An 18,448-nucleotide genomic window follows, 5' to 3' on the forward strand; every position below is an offset into this window, starting at 1 on the left:
ACCAATTCATTGTAATGTTGATCTATGTCCTTATAAAATATGGATTTACACGGGAAGCTAGGGGATTAGTAACTTTCTTCTCCTTCATTGCCCCATTTAGTATTTTATTATGTTACAATACATGTATAAAAAATTTAGTATTTTAGTTGAAATATTATATGTAAATACTATATTTATGAGTGGATATTCTTATTAAACAATTATGGATGGGAAAAGGGAAACTCAGATAACAAGGATATGAACCAAAAATCAAAGGAGGATCATAAGAGATAAGAGAAACTTTTGTGGGAACATGAATATGAGGATGAGAATGTATTAAATTATTTGTTACTCATTTCCTTTGTCAGGTTGGATCATTTCATTTTATAAAAATTAAAATGCATGTGTTAGTAAATTACCAAAGCACTCCCTAAACACAACTCACATGGCATAACATGACGGGTGACTAAGAACATACAAAGTCTTCACAACCATCTGGTCCCTCTCTCTTGTCATATAAGACTGAGTCACCTCTCATAGCCTTTCGTGGAGATTTCTTAGAACAATCATTCCTTCTTTGCATCCAAACCTAAAAATCCAAGGCCTCTGATCTCCCGAATTCATACATCTCTTTTTCTCTCCTTATTTCATATGACTGTCAAAATGCAAAACAAGCCTTGTTTACTTCTTTTCTTAGTTCTCATTCTTTCTTGCTTCATAGTTCAAATCCTTGGGAACAAGCAATCACAAGCACTTGCTCAACTTTACAAGTCCAAGTTGAAGGAAGGCGCGGGCATCGACACGAGCCAATTCGAGGCAATTCTTCACGCCAATGGAGCCAAAATTCATCCTCAGGAGGGGTTGAAGGAGAAGGACAGGATTGATATCTTGCCTGGACAACCCCATGTGAATTTCTCTCAGTATGGTGGGTATGTTACCGTGGATAAAGAAGCAGGTCGTGCACTCTTTTACTATTTTGCTGAAGCAGAGAAGGCTAAGGATTCCTCACCTCTTCTTCTATGGCTCAATGGAGGTAAATTACTTTCCTATACTCTTGCAATGCAGTCAACGTCACCAGCTCAATGATGCTGGTATAATTTGTCACTACTAGGAAAATTATGTGTGGTTGATTGTCATTTCCTCTTTGTCCGTTCATACATTCTTTCCTTTAATTCTATTGTTTTTAGTTTTTTGGGTATTTAAAGGGATGAAAATACATCCCATTAAAATGCGAACAAAATAAATGAATCTCTTTTATTTGTAATTTACGCTAGGATTTGCATCCAGCAATCGCAGACAATGATTCATGCACGACGGACAAACTTCCCTCCTTTCATTTTTTCTTTCACAATAATTAATTACCATTACTCATTATTTTAAATTTGTCATTGTTAGAAACATTTCAACTTTCATTCACATTCCCCAGGTGGCTTCCTGCCGCCCTCTTTAATTTGAGGAATGGCTGGGATAACAAATCCCAGAATTCACTCTTGTGGATGATATCCCGGCCCTCAAGCTGTAGCCGTATATTTTTAAGCAGGGAAATATACAAGGATTTAAAATTCAACGTTGAGAAAGTTCTTGGTTGATAATATGTAGCTCAATTATTTATCATTAATATAATGAATCTACTTGTTTTGGTAGAGAAAGTGTGTGTGAAGACTATAACTTCCAGTGACATTATCTATTAGTTTGATGACAATTTAATAATTATATTACCTGTATGTCTATAATTTAAACGTTGCAATGACTTAATGTCTTCACAGGACCTGGATGTTCTTCTCTTGCCTATGGAGCAATGCTAGAGCTTGGACCGTTCCGAATCCACAGCGATGGAAAAACACTTTACCAAAACAGATTTTCATGGAACTGTGGTAAATCTAACACAATTAAAAGGGACTAAAGTATGATTTTCAATGCTTAAAGAAATTGATCTTCTTCTTTTTTTCTTTTTCTTTTTTGTATTTTTTTCAGCTGCTAATGTTTTGTTCCTTGAGTCCCCTGCCGGTGTGGGATTTTCTTACTCAAATAAAACATCTGATTATGATGCCAACGGGGATAGAAGAACAGCTGCAGATAATTATGTGTTTTTGGTGAATTGGTTGGAGAGATTTCCAGAACACAAGGACAGAGAGTTCTATATTTCTGGTGAAAGCTATGCAGGGCATTATGTACCTCAACTTGCACACACTATTCTTTACCATAATAAGAGGGCTAACAAGACAATTATCAACCTCAAGGGCATAATGGTAATTCTTTCTCTCTTTCTCTCTCTATTGTGAAGTAAAAATCTATTGCTAATAATAATTGGAATTTAGACTCTATTTGGTACTATGTTCTTGGATTCTTGGTAGTTAGTGTGTAATAACTGATTCTAAATTAATATTTAATTATTAAAGTATTTAAATAAAATATAATTTTATCTCGAGAATATTTTAATGGGTTTAAAATTTGACTTTTTATTTGGAAAAGAATTTGGGGATTGTAGTAGTATCGTTGTGTAGAGCACATCGAGATGAGTCCGTAAACACGTAGTAGGCTCAAATTGGAGTTATAACAAAGAAATTATAATCTACGGAAGCTCAATGACATAACCGTAAATATTTTTTGAAGTTTTTTTTTTTAAGAGTGGGGAAATCATTACCCTTTTTGAAACTCAGATTTTTTTTTTCTTTCTTTTCTCCCTCAATTCTCTCTCTCCCTCCCGTAGCCTCTCTCTCTCATGACCAAAATAGTCACCGATCTTTGGCCGGTGACATCTCCTCCCTCCAGCCAACGTTGGCCACGAGACCACTTGCGTTAGAACCATCTCGACCTCCTCCACCTGTTCCACCCCTTCTCCGATGAGCCTAGCCACTCCTTCGCCGACGGTAGCTCGATAAATTTCCGATTTTTGTCAAAACTTTCCGTCATCGTTTCCGACGATTCTGGCTACCAAAATTGTCAATTCAGGTATACTTTTTCATCCTCTCAATGTGTTCTAGTTGATGGTTGGGTTGATTAGGATCGATTTTTGCGTTTTGGAACTCGTTTTATCGCTTAAATTTTCAGCCAGTTTTCAGCTCTTAATTCCGGGCATCTCCAGCCACTTTATGGCCATGGTCCAAGAACAAAAATTGCTCCATTCATTGTCCAGGTCACGTAGGTATAGGTCTTGACCAGCGGTTTAGAGGCTTTCTGGTCGTCGAAATTTCTTTGGGCACCACTCCCCGCTGCTGCGTGTGGCTGCTCGTGGGCACTATTTGGGTGACTCTTTTAGTCCAAAAATAATCATCATGTCATCCCGAGCACAACGGTATGCTCGGATTTCAATTTGGTTATCGTTTGACTGTCGATCGGATATCTCATATTGAGCGTTATCCTAGTTCGATATGCTCGGACAGTTAGATAGACTTCATTTTCAAATATGTTGATCTATGAATTTATAGGATCGTGTGGGAATTCGTGAATCGTGAATCAGAGTCCCGAATGCTTCGATTCAATAATTCAAAATTTAGGATAAATGGTAACTGTCCGATAGTGCGATCTCAAGCAATCCGACTACTCGATCGAGATTAAACTTGCATAACGTGTTTTGTAGACTTGGTTTAACCTGTAGAAACTTTCAGATCGGAAATCGGAGGTCATGGGCCCCGTGGGTCCATTGACCATTATGGGAAGTTTGATCCCTCGGATGACCGAGAGTCTTCCGAGGTGGTTTCATCCTTCAAGAAGTTCAAGAACGATATTATTAATGCTTGACTATTATGTGATTTATTTTGATTATATTTGGATTATGAGATTATGTTATAGTATTAGTGGCGGATTTTGATGGAGTCTCGCTTTGGTATTCTGGGTGTTATTTTGGTATTCGAATGCAATATTGGAAGTTATGGGATCTCTAGGGGTTATTATTTATATATTTATTATTATTATGATTATTATTAAAGTATATGACTGAGTGATATTGGATTATTTAAATGTTTATGAGTTACTATGTAATCGCTTATACTTTCTAAGAATATTATATTATGTTTGATTGTGTAAAGTTGTGAATGGCTTATTAATCGGATTTTGGAGTGACTAGTAAATTAATTAAATATCTAAGTATATGTCTATATTTAACATATATACTCAGTGATTTGAAAATGATGAATTATGGACACTAGTTCTCAATAGTATGTGGTGCAAATTCAAATGTAGTTGAGAACTGATTTTTGGAAAGTTGAGAAAAGATTTGAAAAATGGATTTGTGGAATAAGAGAAATTTTATGATGAGTTTCGGAGTATGGTTTTCAAACCCACTATAAGAGTACCTAACCCCCCCTCCCCCCCAACCCCCAACCCCAAAAAAAAATTGCCTTTGGAACAGTTTAGTCATTTATGATAATGCCCCACGAGTCTTAGGGATATCTGGATCATGAGGAAGGAGGAATGCGGCTCAAGTTGACTAAGTGTCCCCTGAGTCTTGCGAGGAATGCGGCTCGAGTTGACTTTGTGTTTCTGAGGCCTGTGAGGATGTGTAGCTTATGCCTGTGAGGATGTGTAGCTTATGTGACACATTGGAATTGATGGTATAATGTGGGAATAAATATAAAATGATGGAATTTACGGAACATTATTGGAATTTTTGGAATATTAGTGGAATTGACGGGTTATGAATAGAGGTACGCCTAGATGGAGAGTATTTGAGTTTTGAGATATTTTAAACTAAAATTGATACTTTTATCTTGGTACTTATTGGTGAAGTTTTTAATATATGTTTTCCAACTTATGAGACAAGGATTGAGAGTTTTCTAAGTTTTAAGGATTTTATATAATTCACAATTATTTTTTTAAGTGATGAATTTGTTTTTAAATGTGAAAGAGGGAAACATGTTTTATTTAAATTATTAATATTGATGTTAAGGTTTCATGTGGTCAAATCTATTGTAATAATTTCCTTGTTTTCCTACTTATCTGTAATAAGTTTATTTATATATATATATATATTTGTATATGCACGCATGGGATGAGTGGAAGATTTTTTTGAAATCAACAGCCCTTGCTTGAGTTTCAATGGATTGATTTGCAAATTTCATTGAAAAATAACAATTGATGAAGATATACAAGTGCAAATGTGAAAAGTGAAAGAATTATATATGGCTTGATTCCTTAGTAAGGGTATGTAGGCAACCTAGAGTTACTAGTTGCAGCCACAAGATCAGTTGTTGAAAATTTGTTTGGTTAAGTTATATTGGAACTTGATAATATATTCATGTTGTTCTAAGAGTAAAGACCAGTTTCAAACAACAAAATGATTTATTTGGTATAAAGAGGTCTGAAACTATTTAAAGTTATTTGTCTAATGCATGCTAAACATTTCTGGATATATGAATTGCTTTCTGTACATGTGTAAATTTTGGGAAACGAGCAATTTATAGGGGAGGCTCTGCCGAATTTTCGGTAGAAGTCAAACTTTAAAATAATTTTGAGTCTTAGTTAGAAGAGCAATTTGGTCAAGTGTGCCCAGCACCTACTAAGTGTCGGACACGCACAGGATTCGACACAGATTCCAAAGTGGAATTTGAATTGGGTCCTGTCATAGTGAAAGTTGTAATTGTAAAGGTCTTGGGAAAATGCTTTACATTGGTCCCTCTAGCAAGTGGCTAAATGCCCACATTTGGTGGAGCAAAATACGTTCCTATTTGTCATCATATATCTTTTACTCTTTGTTTCTCATAAAATTTGCTTATTGTATGTTGTAATGAAAGCATCAAGTGGAATATAGTTGAGTATAAGTCCATAAATTGGGTAAAGAAACAAAAAAGTTCTGCATGTTGGGAGGTGTGTGTCGGGCTCGTACAATGTTGTGTAAGAAATCCACTATTGTTTATGGGTCTCTAGTTTCGTTCTCGTAATGAAACTCTCATTTTTTAATCTCAGAAGAATGGAAGATGTTCATTCACTGATTTTTAGAACACTAAGAAATGAGGGTCATTTAATGTCAATTTTTTTTATTCCCATATTTGGTTTGTGTAGTATTAAGAATAAAATAATGTTCTGTTTTCCCTTCTTCTTTTTTCACTTCAAATTGTCACCCTTCTTGGGTAAGTAAAAATTTACTTGGCGCATGATCCAGATTGGAAATGCAGTGATTAACTATGAAACTGATTCAAGAGGAATGTACGACTACTTAGCAAGCCACGCCCTCATTTCGGATCAAACTGCAAACAAAATCAACAAATATTGTGATTTTTCACCCAATGCCACAAAGCAGCCTAAGGAATGCATTGATGCCGCTGATGCTGCAGCCAAGGATACCTATCACATTGACATTTACAACATCTATGCCTCCTCATGCGTTTCCTCCAACCTCACTGCAAAACCCAAAAAGGCTTCAGTAAGTTAAAAACAACGCCCTTAATTATACTGCATGTAGGTATTTACCATCTGCTGTTTTCAAAACATTTTGTTGTGTTGAACTGCCGAGCTGCAGATATTTGAATTCGACCCGTGCAGCGAGTACCATGCTTATGCTTATTTTAACCGGCCACACGTTCAACAAGCTCTCCATGCCAATGTTACTAAACTCACACATGACTGGGAACCATGCAGTGATGTTATCACAAACTGGGCCGATAGTGCATCGACCGTAGTGCCCCTTTTAAAAGAGTTCCTGGCTAATGATGTTCGAGTGTGGATTTTTAGGTGAAATTTTGATACTCTTCTTCTTCTTCTTCATCTTAAACTTGTAATTTGCTTCTCTGGAGTTTCAGTATTTGAACTCTAAAGCTAATACCAGCTCATTCTTATGGAAATAATGAATGCAGTGGAGACATAGATGGAGTGGTACCAGTCACTTCAACAAAATATTCTATTGAAAAGCTGAATCTTCCAGTAAAGACTGAATGGCATGCTTGGTTTCTTGGTGGAGAGGTAGCTTCTCATTTCCCCATCTTTTTTGTCTTCGGATTTTCAAAACCACGTCTTTGAAAGTCTTTGGCGTTAATTATTTTGGATGTTTTATTCATATATATATATATATATATATATATTTGTCTTGTGCAACAGGTTGGTGGTTACACACAAGTGTATGAAGGAGAGCTAACATTTGCTACAGTGAGAGGGGCAGGGCATCAAGTGCCAAGCTATCAGCCTGCAAGAGGACTTTCCCTCATCAAGCACTTCCTTGATGGCACACCACTCCCTAATACTACAAGACATACTTAATTTCTTTAAATATTTCTCGCAATCAGAATGTCATACCTTGTTATTAATTTTTTAGTCCACACAAGGTCACTTGATTTCACGCTCTTCTAGTTGTAATTTATATTCATTGATTAATAAAAGTTCATAACAATTGCTTTTCAATTGAACCCCTACCCCCTAAAGATTGTCTTGTAATAAGCTGTATAGTTAGTCCAAAATGCCCAAACTATCTATAAGTGGCGAAGCCAGAAATTGATGTTGGAGGGCTTGCGAAATATAAAAATTGAAGGGAATGAGAGCATAAACACTGCAAAGTTCTAGTAGAGATTCTGCGCATTATTTTTCTAAACCAATATCCCCTAAAGTAAAAATCAAGAAATAAACTTTTAAATTACAGATTTTACACAACATGCTATGATTGTTGTATATATAAAACCTTTGATCCTCCTTCAATATCCAATTCAATTAATAAACACAACATTAAATTATTTACAAGAGAGAGAAAGAGAGAGAAGGAGACTGAAATGGCAGGGAAGAAGAAAAAATAAAGGGAAGAGAGAGAGAGAGAGAGAGTAAAGAGTTGAGAAGGGATCTGGAACCCCTTTAGTCGCTACATGGCTCCACCATAATTGCATATTGTAGCTTTTCTGGACGTGTGCATAACTAATTCGGGATACTCTCTTTTATTGGTTCCAAGTGTTGATCATGCATGTTTGACATAAACTTTTTTACAAATTAGGCTTGATTATTTCTTTAGTTACACAATGTTTGATAGGGAGGACTAGATTAGATTAGACTAGACTAGACTAGTCAAATGCCTATATTTCATGTGCATTCAAGACATAATATGGATATGCTGCCTAACTTAGAGGAAGAATGGAAATTATCTATAAGAGGTTGATGACTAAAACTTAATGTTGAAGATTGGCTCACCATAGATGCAGGGGGATGACTAAAACTTAAAAAGTTTTTCATCCCTTCTCTGAGACCTTTTTACCTTTCTTTTGTGAGAGTGTTTTTTATTTGTATTGTTATGGATTGGTATTTTCAAGCTTTATCTCATTTTGATGGTTATCAGTTTGTACTCTTAGTTAGAAAGCCTATAGTTTCTCCACACCAAAAAAAAAAAAAAAAAAAAGATAAGGGCATGAGTGTGGTAATTTGAGCATTGATAGCTACTTTTGATTATGATTGATTCTATTCTTTGGTGTAATGATTGTTGATATGATTTTCAGTTTCACATGGCTATGTTTATCTCAAGGAGACGATTTGACTTAATTTGGAAGACTAAACTGTGAATTTGATATTGGAAGAGAATGGTTTTAATTGATAGGTACAATTGGTTTATACAAGAGTGTGGGGCTTGTTTGTTACACCTCCTTGGCTTGGATTGGCTTGGCTAAAAGTTAATCCCATGTTTGTTGTCATCTAGTCCTAATATTAAGTGGGATTAGTAATCCTTAGCCCACCAAAAACACCTTCTTAGGTGTTCTTAGCTAAACCCATGTGAAAATGAGGGACTATTAGTCCCGACCAAAGCTCTGCAACCAACTCCACCCAAGCGCTAGCGGCAACCACCGACCACCCAAACAGCAATCACAACCACCGACTATGGGTTGCAGATGGCAATGGCAGGCAACAACAAAGATGGTAGACGGCGACGCCCGTCGGTGTAGGCGACGACAAACCACCACGGCGATTGAAGCTATTCCACGATTTATCTTTGGGTTTTCATCAATTTGAGTATGCTTCTGCCTCTCTCTCAAGTTTGTTTGTGGATGATGATTTTGGTGTGGGCTGTGGATTTCTGCCATGATTTAGGTGTGAGCTTCTGCCTCTCCCTCAAATTTGTTTCTGCAAATTACTTGCCACACCAAAGCCAAAGTATCTGAACTAGATGATGTTTTTAGGTGGGGTAGAAATTAGAAGAAGGGAAGGAGAGAGACCAGGGAGAAGAAGAGATGAAAAAGAAAAGACGCAGATAGAGAAGATGAAGAAGAAAGAGCAGAGGGAGAGAGAAGTAAAAATAAAATAAAAATTTATTTGCTTTCTTTTTAAAATTTAAAATTTAAAAAATTTAAAAAATTTAGTCCTAATCCAATCGTACACCAAATGCAGTACTAGGCTTATCCAGCTTATGCCAAGTAAAGTCAATCCAAGACAATCTTAGTGTTTAGTCTAGTCCATGATAGTCCAGCGTACCAAACGACCCCTTAATGTACAAGGAAACAAGTTCTCCAATCTGGAAAACCTACTAGGAAAGTAAATCCTAATTACAATAGTATTGATATTAACCGATATTATACAAACTCATTTCCTAATACTCCCTCTCAAGATGAAGGATGTGCAAATCCTTGAGAAGGGATCGAAGCCAAGACAACTCACAACATGCTGCCACTATAGATCTATATTCGGCTTCTACTGAAGATAAAGATACAATTTTCTATTGCTTAGATTTCCATGAAATTAAAGAAGATCCCAAAAACACACAATAACCTGTAGTAGACCTTCTAGTATGAGGACAACCTGCCCAATCAGAATCACAGAAGGCACGCAAAGTCAAGTTATTCTAAGAAGACAATAATATTGCCTTGACCTAGTGAGTTTTACGTGGGGGCATGCATAAACCTGCTTAAGACATGAATAGAGTAAGTAATGTCTGGCCTTGTGATTGTCAAATAAATTAAGCAACCAACGAGTCTTCTATAATGAGTTGGATCTTTAAGTAATTCATCCTTGTCCGAGAGCTTAAGACCTTTTTCCATAGGAAAACCAACAGGTGCAGCACCTAGGAGTTTTGCATCCTTCAAAATTTCCAATGCATACTTGCATTGAGATAAGAAAATGCCTTGTTTTGATCTTGATACCTCAATCTCAGAAAGTATTTCAAATCTCCAAGATCTTTAATACGAAAAATGACTGTGCAAAAAATCCTTGAGTGCCGAGATAGCTATAGGGTCATTGCCCGTGATAACAATGTCATCAACATAAATCAATAATGTTGTGAAAGAGTACCCCCAACATTCTCTGATCCCAACATTGAGATTAAAAAGAGTTTTTCTATTTAAACCCCACATTTTTCTTTGTTGACACCAATACTTAAATCAATAAGCTTTTAAGTTTTATTATTGTGTAAAAAGACCACACACACACACACACACACACACACACACAAAAGAAGTCATCCAACTTAATACTTAACCCTAGTACATCTATAAAGAGCCATATAAGGATAGCCAACAGCCATTTGTTACAAAAAAATAGAGCCCATCGCTCTGTTATTTTACAAAAAAATAATAGTCGCGGTTCTTCTTTATGAGCACAGTCCATCTTGTGCTTGTGTTGTGCATGGTTATCCTACCAACAGTCGAATGATCTTCATGTAAAAATTACTTGTTCATTTCCTCATACTGATTTGAAAATCCACAGTAAACATGTTGTTGGCAGAGATATAAATTCTTTACCATGTTATGTGCGCCAAGAATGATAAATGTTGGTCTGTGTAGGGGTCCAAATCTGTAAACATTTTATTAGACATAATCATTCCAACCTCCAAGCATTTGATTGGTATAGTCCATATTAAGATCGCATTGACAATTGAAAAGAGCTTGTTGGTTCATTTGATAGTGAGCTGTGGAGTGTGAGTTGATGAGTTTTTTTTCTTTTTTTTTTCCTACTAGGCGTGTATTTAGAGGTAGTTTAGGAAAATAGTGTGATTTTCTTAGAAATTGTGAAAACTTGAATTAGAAGTTGGAGTGAACAAAAAGAAGTGTATGATTTAAATAGAAAACCCGATTAAAAACTTAACATCTTGCCCAAAAATATCATATGGATGCATTTTCAATTAAATTAATTGATTATCACACAACCTTCGAAGACATTAATCGAATCCTATTCAAACTAGTGAGACTAACCAGAGAGTCAGAGACCTTCTCGTTCTTTTTTCGCCGGAAGAAAAATATAGACCTAAAACTCGACAACTTTTACCAGCAGATAGACAGAAAAAAATAATATTCAACCAGGCGTTGTACCCGGAAGCTTACCACCACATATGGATCTCTCTCTCGCCGGCGACAAGAAGAGGCCGCGCAGAAGCTCAAGAGCAAGAGCTCCGACCACAGTCGGCTCTTTCCAACACGACATCCTTTGCATCGTCTTCTCTTTTCTCGACTGCTTCGACCTCGCAAGTTGTTCCGTCGTATGCAAATCCTGGTACGCTCTCCCACTCTCTCTTTCAACTATTTGTTCTTCTTGTTCTTCCGGAATTTCGAAGGTGAATTTGCAATGGGTTTTTGTTCAATGCAGGAGTGCGATTATCAACAAGTCTAAGTTGCTCCAATTGTTTTACCGCAAGCAATGGCAGACGGGTCTTTTGGGTTCCAGCAGTAGGTCTAAAGAATGTCCTGAGGAATCTTGGAAGGATTATTTGGAGGAGATGGCTGTGGAGCGTCATAGACTGGCATTACAGGAAGGTCGAATTCGTGTTGATCACTTGAGGGGTCACTCTGTTGGGTACTACCTTTGTCTTTACAATTCAATTTTACCTCTTTTTTTTTTCCTTTACTTTTATAATTTTATTGTTGGGTATGATGGAATTGTTGTGATTCTTCATTCATGTAAAGTTTTTTTTTAAATAATTGTGGCTTTACATTTTACATGATTCGACCAAAAAAGAATTACAATACATGAAGGTTTTAGATGTGTCAATAACCTAAACAATCTAGCAGTTAATCAAGGGGTCGTTCATCGAAGAATTTGGAGCTTAACAACTCGGACCATTGCTTGTGAAGACCTTTAATGAAGAAATCAGTTGTCTCATTAACTGAGAGCGGCAAACAAATATGAACCCTAATGCTTGTTAAACCTCAGGAGATATTTCACGCCGCATATTTCAATTTTTAAGCACAATTAAGATTATAATTTCTGTATTTGGTATTACAAGATTCTGAACCTGAGGCATCAAACAAATTCTCAAGCTACATGTCTGGTTTAGTTGGCTATGGGTGTAAGTAGGCTCATAGATTGATGAGGGAGGGGATTTGTCTTACTGTGTATGTGAAGCCTAGGCCTGCTGCTCTCTACGGGGATGTATCATTTTTCTAACCTTGCTCTCTATTAGGGGTGAACAGTGTCGAACGAAGATGGGGTTGCTTCTTACTGGTGTCGGTGATAAGGTAGTTTCCCTTGTACAGAGCTTACAAAGCTAGCTTTTATGTATAAATTTATTTTAAGTTCCATAACTTATAATTATCAAAATGCACAGACTTCTGATCCACAGAAGAACTAAGAAGGGAACATTAGATTATTTTAAGCTCCATAACTTATAAGTTCCTACACCACTAGTCCTCCCTATATTTTTTTCATGGTGATATTTCAACTGTATACTGTCTGACGTGTTCTTGAAGCAAGAAGTAAGTTACCTTACGAATTATTATTAGCTTTTGAATATGCTTGTGGACTTGTTACAATAGAATGTAAATAATATGTATTGGTATCTGGCCAACATATGTATCATTTGTACAAGTATTCCCTACTTAGCTGGTGAATCTGGCTTAAGGTCATATTAAAAAATGCCATATCTAAACTAAATGAGTTTGGCTGTGAAATAATTTTTCTGTTTGAGGACAATAGTATTATTGAATCAATGGTCCTTTTTTGCCAGTTCAAACTAGCTCAACTTGCATGTATAGACTTTTCCACTTAATACCAACCCTCACTGCTTAGCCACTTAAGCCAAGGCCTCTGTTGCATTTCTAGCCTTTTCTGTTTTCTCTATCATACCTTTCAACAGGTTACGTCTTTTTGAGCAACTTTGGCCTTTGCTTGTTCTGCTCGGTGGCTTTTTCCGTTTGATAGCTTGTAGTACTAGACTCCAGAACCTACACAATTGTCAATAGTTTTGTGGTTATCCTTTCACAAGCTTTATTTTCAGTGTAATTCTTCTGACTTTTTGGCATGGCATTGGTGCTAGGTTATGCGTCTTTGGTCATTGGAGAGCTATAAATGTGTAGGGGAATATCCCATTCCAGACAGATTCCGTTTAGTTGACTTTGATTTTGATGAGAGCAAGGTCAGTTGAACTATTAATTTTTGGTTTTTCATTTAAGCAAATGTACTGAAATTCTATCAACCATGTTATAGATCAAATATCAGTCCAAAAAAAAATGTAAGACAGTGACTGTTGTTGTTTGCTAGATCACATGTTCTTGTAGGATTGGAATGTCATGTATGCATCTTCATTTAATAGATCAACGTACAAGTGCAAGTGTAGCATTAACATCGATTATGTGACAGAGTATATGTGTTTGTAAAATATGCCATTGAGCGTACTAAATTCTTCTAGCTTCCTTGGAAATAATTCCCCCTTCTTTTTTTTTTACCGTCTCTAGTTTAGACTGATATGGATGATTCGTCATGGTAATATTGACCTCTCATCCTCAATGTGAATAGCTAATGCATCCAATTAATTATACTTATTGAAAGCATGTTGTTTTCTTTTATTAAGGGAATTTTCTGATATCTATACAACCCTCTTACTTTTCTGTAGATTGTTGGCTTGGTTGGCACTCGTATATGCATATGGAGGCAGAATGGGATAAGTAGAATATTTCCCTCGCATGAGGGAACCTTTTCGAAGGGTTTATGCATGCGGTATGTGGACAAAATAATAATACTGTCATTAATTTTAGTTGTAAATGTAAGTGGTAAATGCATTGCTTCATCAGCAGCAATATGCATGGTAAAGACTAAGAACCTAAACTTGGAGATTTATTATTTACTTTCTTTCATCAAATGGTTGAGCATTTGATTGTCTGAATATTTTACTTTTGAGCTTCTATTCCCTAATTTTGATTGATTATATTCTGTTTTAGGTTACTAGTATTGCCACTATTATTGTTATAGACTCGAATGCTATACAAGATGCTTTACTTGCTGAAGGTCCTTCAAAATATTGTGAAAATTCTCTCTACTGGATTATTTCTGTTTTGGAATATATATATTTGAAAGTTTGCTTTTGGTGTGTACAAATATTACATTCTTCTCTGAATGCAGTTACTGCGATCCTGAGGCTGTGGTCGGCTGTGAGGATGGGACAGTTCGTGTATTTGACATGTACAGTAGAAAATGTTCTCAAATCATTAGGTATCCACTGCAAGAAATACATTTTCGTAATGGTGTTTATATTTGGTTTTTCCTGTAAAAATAGAGCTAATGAATAAGGCTTAAGAAGACCGTTTGACTTGTAGACATGCATTTTCAAGCGAGAGATAGATTCTTGCCTGTAAAGGGGCCAAGGGGATATATAGTTTAGATTAAACTTCCTGTCTGGCTTAAAATTCTCAGTATTGTTGTAATATGCATTTATATTGCTCAATGGTTTATGGACTCCATGTTATTTTCTTTTGATTCCTGATTGTAGGGCACATGAGGGGCCAGTAAAATGCTTATGTTTGAGTGATGATCAGTTGATACTTAGTGGTTCTTCTCTTGGCGATGTCACATTATCTGCACTTTCATCTGGCGAGCGGGTAGTGAAGTTACGATCACAAGATTCCTCAGGTTACTTTTTATGCCTGCTCTACCGAGAACTTTTGGAGTACAATCAGATTCTAACTATGGTTATCTTATATCTGCTGTTTTCTGAAATATTTGCTTCCTTGTATGCCCATAACATGGACAGTAATTTTGTCTTCTGTCTGGAGTTATTTTTTGTTTTGTTAGAGAGAGAGAGAGAGAAAGAGAGTTGAAACCCGAACTTATTAATTGACTATAAATGAATAGAGTACTCTCAGTTTTCTTTTTTGTGAGTACTTGTGGGCTGCAAATGGGATCAACTAGAAGCCATAATTGTACTCTCTAACATATGTTTGTGCTTGATAATTGCTGGATGTAGTCTTAGTTGTACCCTTATGTTCTTGTTGAATGAATTGTATTCATGTGAAAGAGAAATGAAAGAGATCTCATTGCAGTTGTTTGGAAATGTTGGCTCTGTTGGGACATGTAATATGTGCTAAGTAATATATTTATGGGTTTTATTAATACTCTTTCATGGAGTGGTAAGTTAATATTCATGAGAGCATAAATCTAGTTTAAACTTTTCATGGCAGGCATAAAGACTTTATGTTTCAACCCATGCTCTCACCAAGTATTTGCTGGAACTGCTACTGGATATGGACTTTGTTGGGACCTAAGGTATGGAATATGACTTCATATGTTATTTAAAGAATCTCAACTTACCTGGGTAAATCTATTTCATACTTTAGCTTTCTAATTTCTGATGAAATCTATGTTATCTGTTTCCATATTTCCACATCATTACAATTTTAAATACTAGGTTTGCATTACTTTAAATCTCTGAAAAGAAAAGTCAAGCCTAATAGCTTCTTACAGAACAACATTTGTAATAGAATTGTGGGAGGTAACTTTCAATTTGTGATGTTCATGTACCTCTCATGAATCGTGTTCAGCTTTTGTCAATGTGGTCAGTATTGCCCATCCGTTGTAATCGGCTTCTCAATAGGGACGAATTCATTCATTTCATGGTTTTCGAATCTTCACTTTCTTTACAGTCATTTAGGGTTCTCTCGGAGTGAACTACTCCTAATAGAATCCATAATTTTTATATGATTGTTTTGAAATCATACAAGTAGTATACAAAACCTCAAAAATGGGTCAGCCTGACTCTTTCTGTCCTAGTTGGCGCCACCTCCACCCTTGGATCTCACTCTTTTGACAGTAACAGATGATGTAATCCAGTTGTAGTTGATTGACCATGTTCTTCCGTTATGTAATTCAGGATGGGACTTTTGTGGAAGACACGAGTGAGTCAAAATAGTGTATATTCAATGCAACACCAGAGAAATGATGCATCAACTTTGGCTGTTGGTGGAATAGATGGTGTGCTACGTCTACTGAATCAGAGCACAGGTGAAGTAATTTCAAGATGCATCTTGGACGGTTATTTATCACCAAGTTCACAAAACACACTTGGGGCTACACAAAGAACGAGGGGAAGAAGGCTTTCAGAAGATACCACCATTGACAGCATTCTCAGAAGCTGTCGACCTCCAATTACGTGCTTGGCTGTAGGGATGAAGAAGGTTATCACCACACACAACAGCAAGTACATCAGAATCTGGAAATTTGACTGAGGCTGAAGGGCGACTCCTTTTCCTTAGGTGTTGTTGATCTTGACTCTTGACTGAGGCCATTCTGTTTTTGCTAGGATATAATGATATTCATGATAAATGTAGATATATAAGTTCATGTATGATTATCGATCATTTCATTGAAATACGCTCAGTTTCCAGTTGTTTATATTATGGTTTATGGTCAAGACCTCATTTCCCTGTTTTCTTTTCTCAGATTCATACTTTAGCTTCTGGTTCTTGGACAAACTACAACACTTTATTCTTGAAAAATGCAAACCTGTCTTCAATATAGCTCCTGAGAAAAATAGTTGGTCCAATTTACCTACAGTTACAGAATTGAACAGGTAACAGAAAACGTTTAAATTAAACATGGAAGTTGCTTATGTGGCCTTCTTGTTTCTGATAGCAGAACTGGTAAATATAAATTTTTTACAAATGTATTTGTTATATTGTATTGTTGGAATTTATCTAATGAAATTTGTAGTCAACGGGGGCTAGTCCAGTAGAAAGGGGTACTGGCTTGTCGAGAAGATGTCTCAGGTTCACCCTCATGGCATCTTAGTTGTGCGTATGAGAAACCCTAATTTAGACTATCATTTGTTTTTTAAAAAAATTGACATTTGCATGTTAATAATAAATAAATAAATAAAAGTCCTTTAACCCCAAAGTTTGTTTTTGTAACAATGGCAGAATTTGTTTCCATTTTTGGAAAATTAGAGACTTTAAGCCCATGTGTAATTTGATTAAGCCCATGATTGAGCCCAAGCCTTCACACCGACCCGAAGCCAATCTCATTAAAAATTCAGAACCCTCAATTCATTTCTTTGACCTCACTCTGATTTTCTTCTTCCCCAAAATCAAATCAAACTAAAAATCCTAACCCTAGACCCTCCCCCAAAAATGGTGTGCATACGCAAGGCCACCATAGACGACCTCCTGGCCATGCAAGCCTGCAACCTCTTCTGCCTCCCAGAGAACTACCAGATGAAATACTACCTCTACCACATCCTCTCATGGCCTCAGCTCCTCTACGTCGCCGAAGACTACAACGGTCGCATCGTCGGCTACGTCCTAGCCAAGATGGAAGAGGAGAGCAACGAGTGCCATGGCCACATCACCTCGCTCGCCGTGCTCCGAACCCACCGCAAACTCGGCCTCGCCACTAAGCTCATGAGCGCAGCCCAGAACGCCATGGAACAGGTGTTTGCAGCTGAGTACGTCTCGCTTCATGTGAGGAAGAGCAATCGTGCGGCTTTCAACTTGTATACGGAGACTTTGGGGTATAAGATTCATGACGTTGAAGCTAAGTACTATGCCGATGGGGAAGATGCGTATGATATGAGGAAGGAGCTGAAGGGGAAGAAGGTACATGGACATAGTCATGGACATGGTCATGGGCATGGGCATGCGCATCATCATCACCATCATCACCATCATGAACATGGTGGTGGGTGTTGTTCGGGGGAGGCAGTGAAACCGGAAAAGACAGAGGCGAAAAAGGTGGAGAGAGGGAATGCGAAGGCGGAGGCAAGAGCGGGATGAGAGTGAGAGAGGTAAATTGGGAACTGGGGAAAGTGTATTTTCTATTGTTTTACTTAATCTATGGTTTTGATGCTTACTGCAACTTGGAAAATGCATTTGAGGGTTCAGAACTTATATGGTATTTGTATTAAGGTGTTGACGTTTAAATACATACTCTGATTTGAGTGGTTTATGTTGTCATATTTTGTTTATTTGCTGTTTATTGTGTCAGGGTCTTTTGTTTATGTTGTCTGCTAGTAGTTACCCTGATAATTTAGTTTATGAATGCATTACTGATTCAGAAGCATGATTGTGCGTTGATAAGAGATTTATATTGTTGATGTGTGTTTGTTCTGTTTGATGATGGGTGCCTGATGCTCCTTAACAATTAGTACTGATTTTATTTTGGTCAATAGTACTGAATTATATTAGAAGCAGAGTTTACAAATGATACTGAAATAGAATAGGAGAGCTGGCTAGGTTTGTTTTATTTGCTTGGTAATTCAGCAAGCCACACTCCCACGAGATTACAGGCTTGTTCTTAAATGGGGAGGAGCTGTCTTTGTGCCCAAAGGCAATTTTCTGGCTGGATTATGGGCGACTCTTTTTTTATATGTATATATTTC

General features: G+C 36.8%; 3 protein-coding genes across 3 annotated transcripts; all 3 read left to right on the forward strand.

Moving 5' to 3' along the window:
• The first annotated feature begins 465 nt into the window (after window positions 1-465).
• LOC103330715 (serine carboxypeptidase-like 40) lies at window positions 466-7,311 on the forward strand. The gene is made up of 7 exons (XM_089053627.1): window positions 466-1,012; window positions 1,746-1,853; window positions 1,954-2,228; window positions 6,080-6,340; window positions 6,437-6,648; window positions 6,771-6,876; window positions 7,012-7,311. The coding sequence occupies exons 1-7, from the start codon at window positions 631-633 to the stop codon at window positions 7,168-7,170; spliced, it is 1,503 nt and encodes a 500-aa protein (XP_088909753.1). The 5' UTR covers window positions 466-630; the 3' UTR covers window positions 7,171-7,311.
• Window positions 7,312-10,992: 3,681 nt separating this feature from the next.
• LOC103330714 (F-box/WD-40 repeat-containing protein At3g52030) lies at window positions 10,993-16,486 on the forward strand. The gene is made up of 9 exons (XM_008233321.2): window positions 10,993-11,361; window positions 11,455-11,661; window positions 12,269-12,323; window positions 13,121-13,219; window positions 13,697-13,800; window positions 14,203-14,292; window positions 14,570-14,709; window positions 15,258-15,342; window positions 15,947-16,486. Exons 1-9 carry the CDS (start codon window positions 11,201-11,203, stop codon window positions 16,299-16,301), a joined length of 1,296 nt encoding a protein of 431 aa, XP_008231543.2. The 5' UTR covers window positions 10,993-11,200; the 3' UTR covers window positions 16,302-16,486.
• A 632-nt stretch (window positions 16,487-17,118) lies between these two features.
• On the forward strand, window positions 17,119-18,015 carry LOC103330713 (N-terminal acetyltransferase A complex catalytic subunit NAA10). The gene has a single exon (XM_008233320.2). The coding sequence runs from the start codon at window positions 17,202-17,204 to the stop codon at window positions 17,841-17,843; it is 642 nt and encodes a 213-aa protein (XP_008231542.1). The 5' UTR covers window positions 17,119-17,201; the 3' UTR covers window positions 17,844-18,015.
• Window positions 18,016-18,448: the final 433 nt, after the last annotated feature.

The sequence above is a fragment of the Prunus mume genome, linkage group LG5 (assembly GCF_029339155.1).
Source record: "Prunus mume cultivar Tortuosa linkage group LG5, ASM2933915v1, whole genome shotgun sequence".
Classification (NCBI taxonomy): Eukaryota; Viridiplantae; Streptophyta; class Magnoliopsida; order Rosales; family Rosaceae; genus Prunus; species Prunus mume.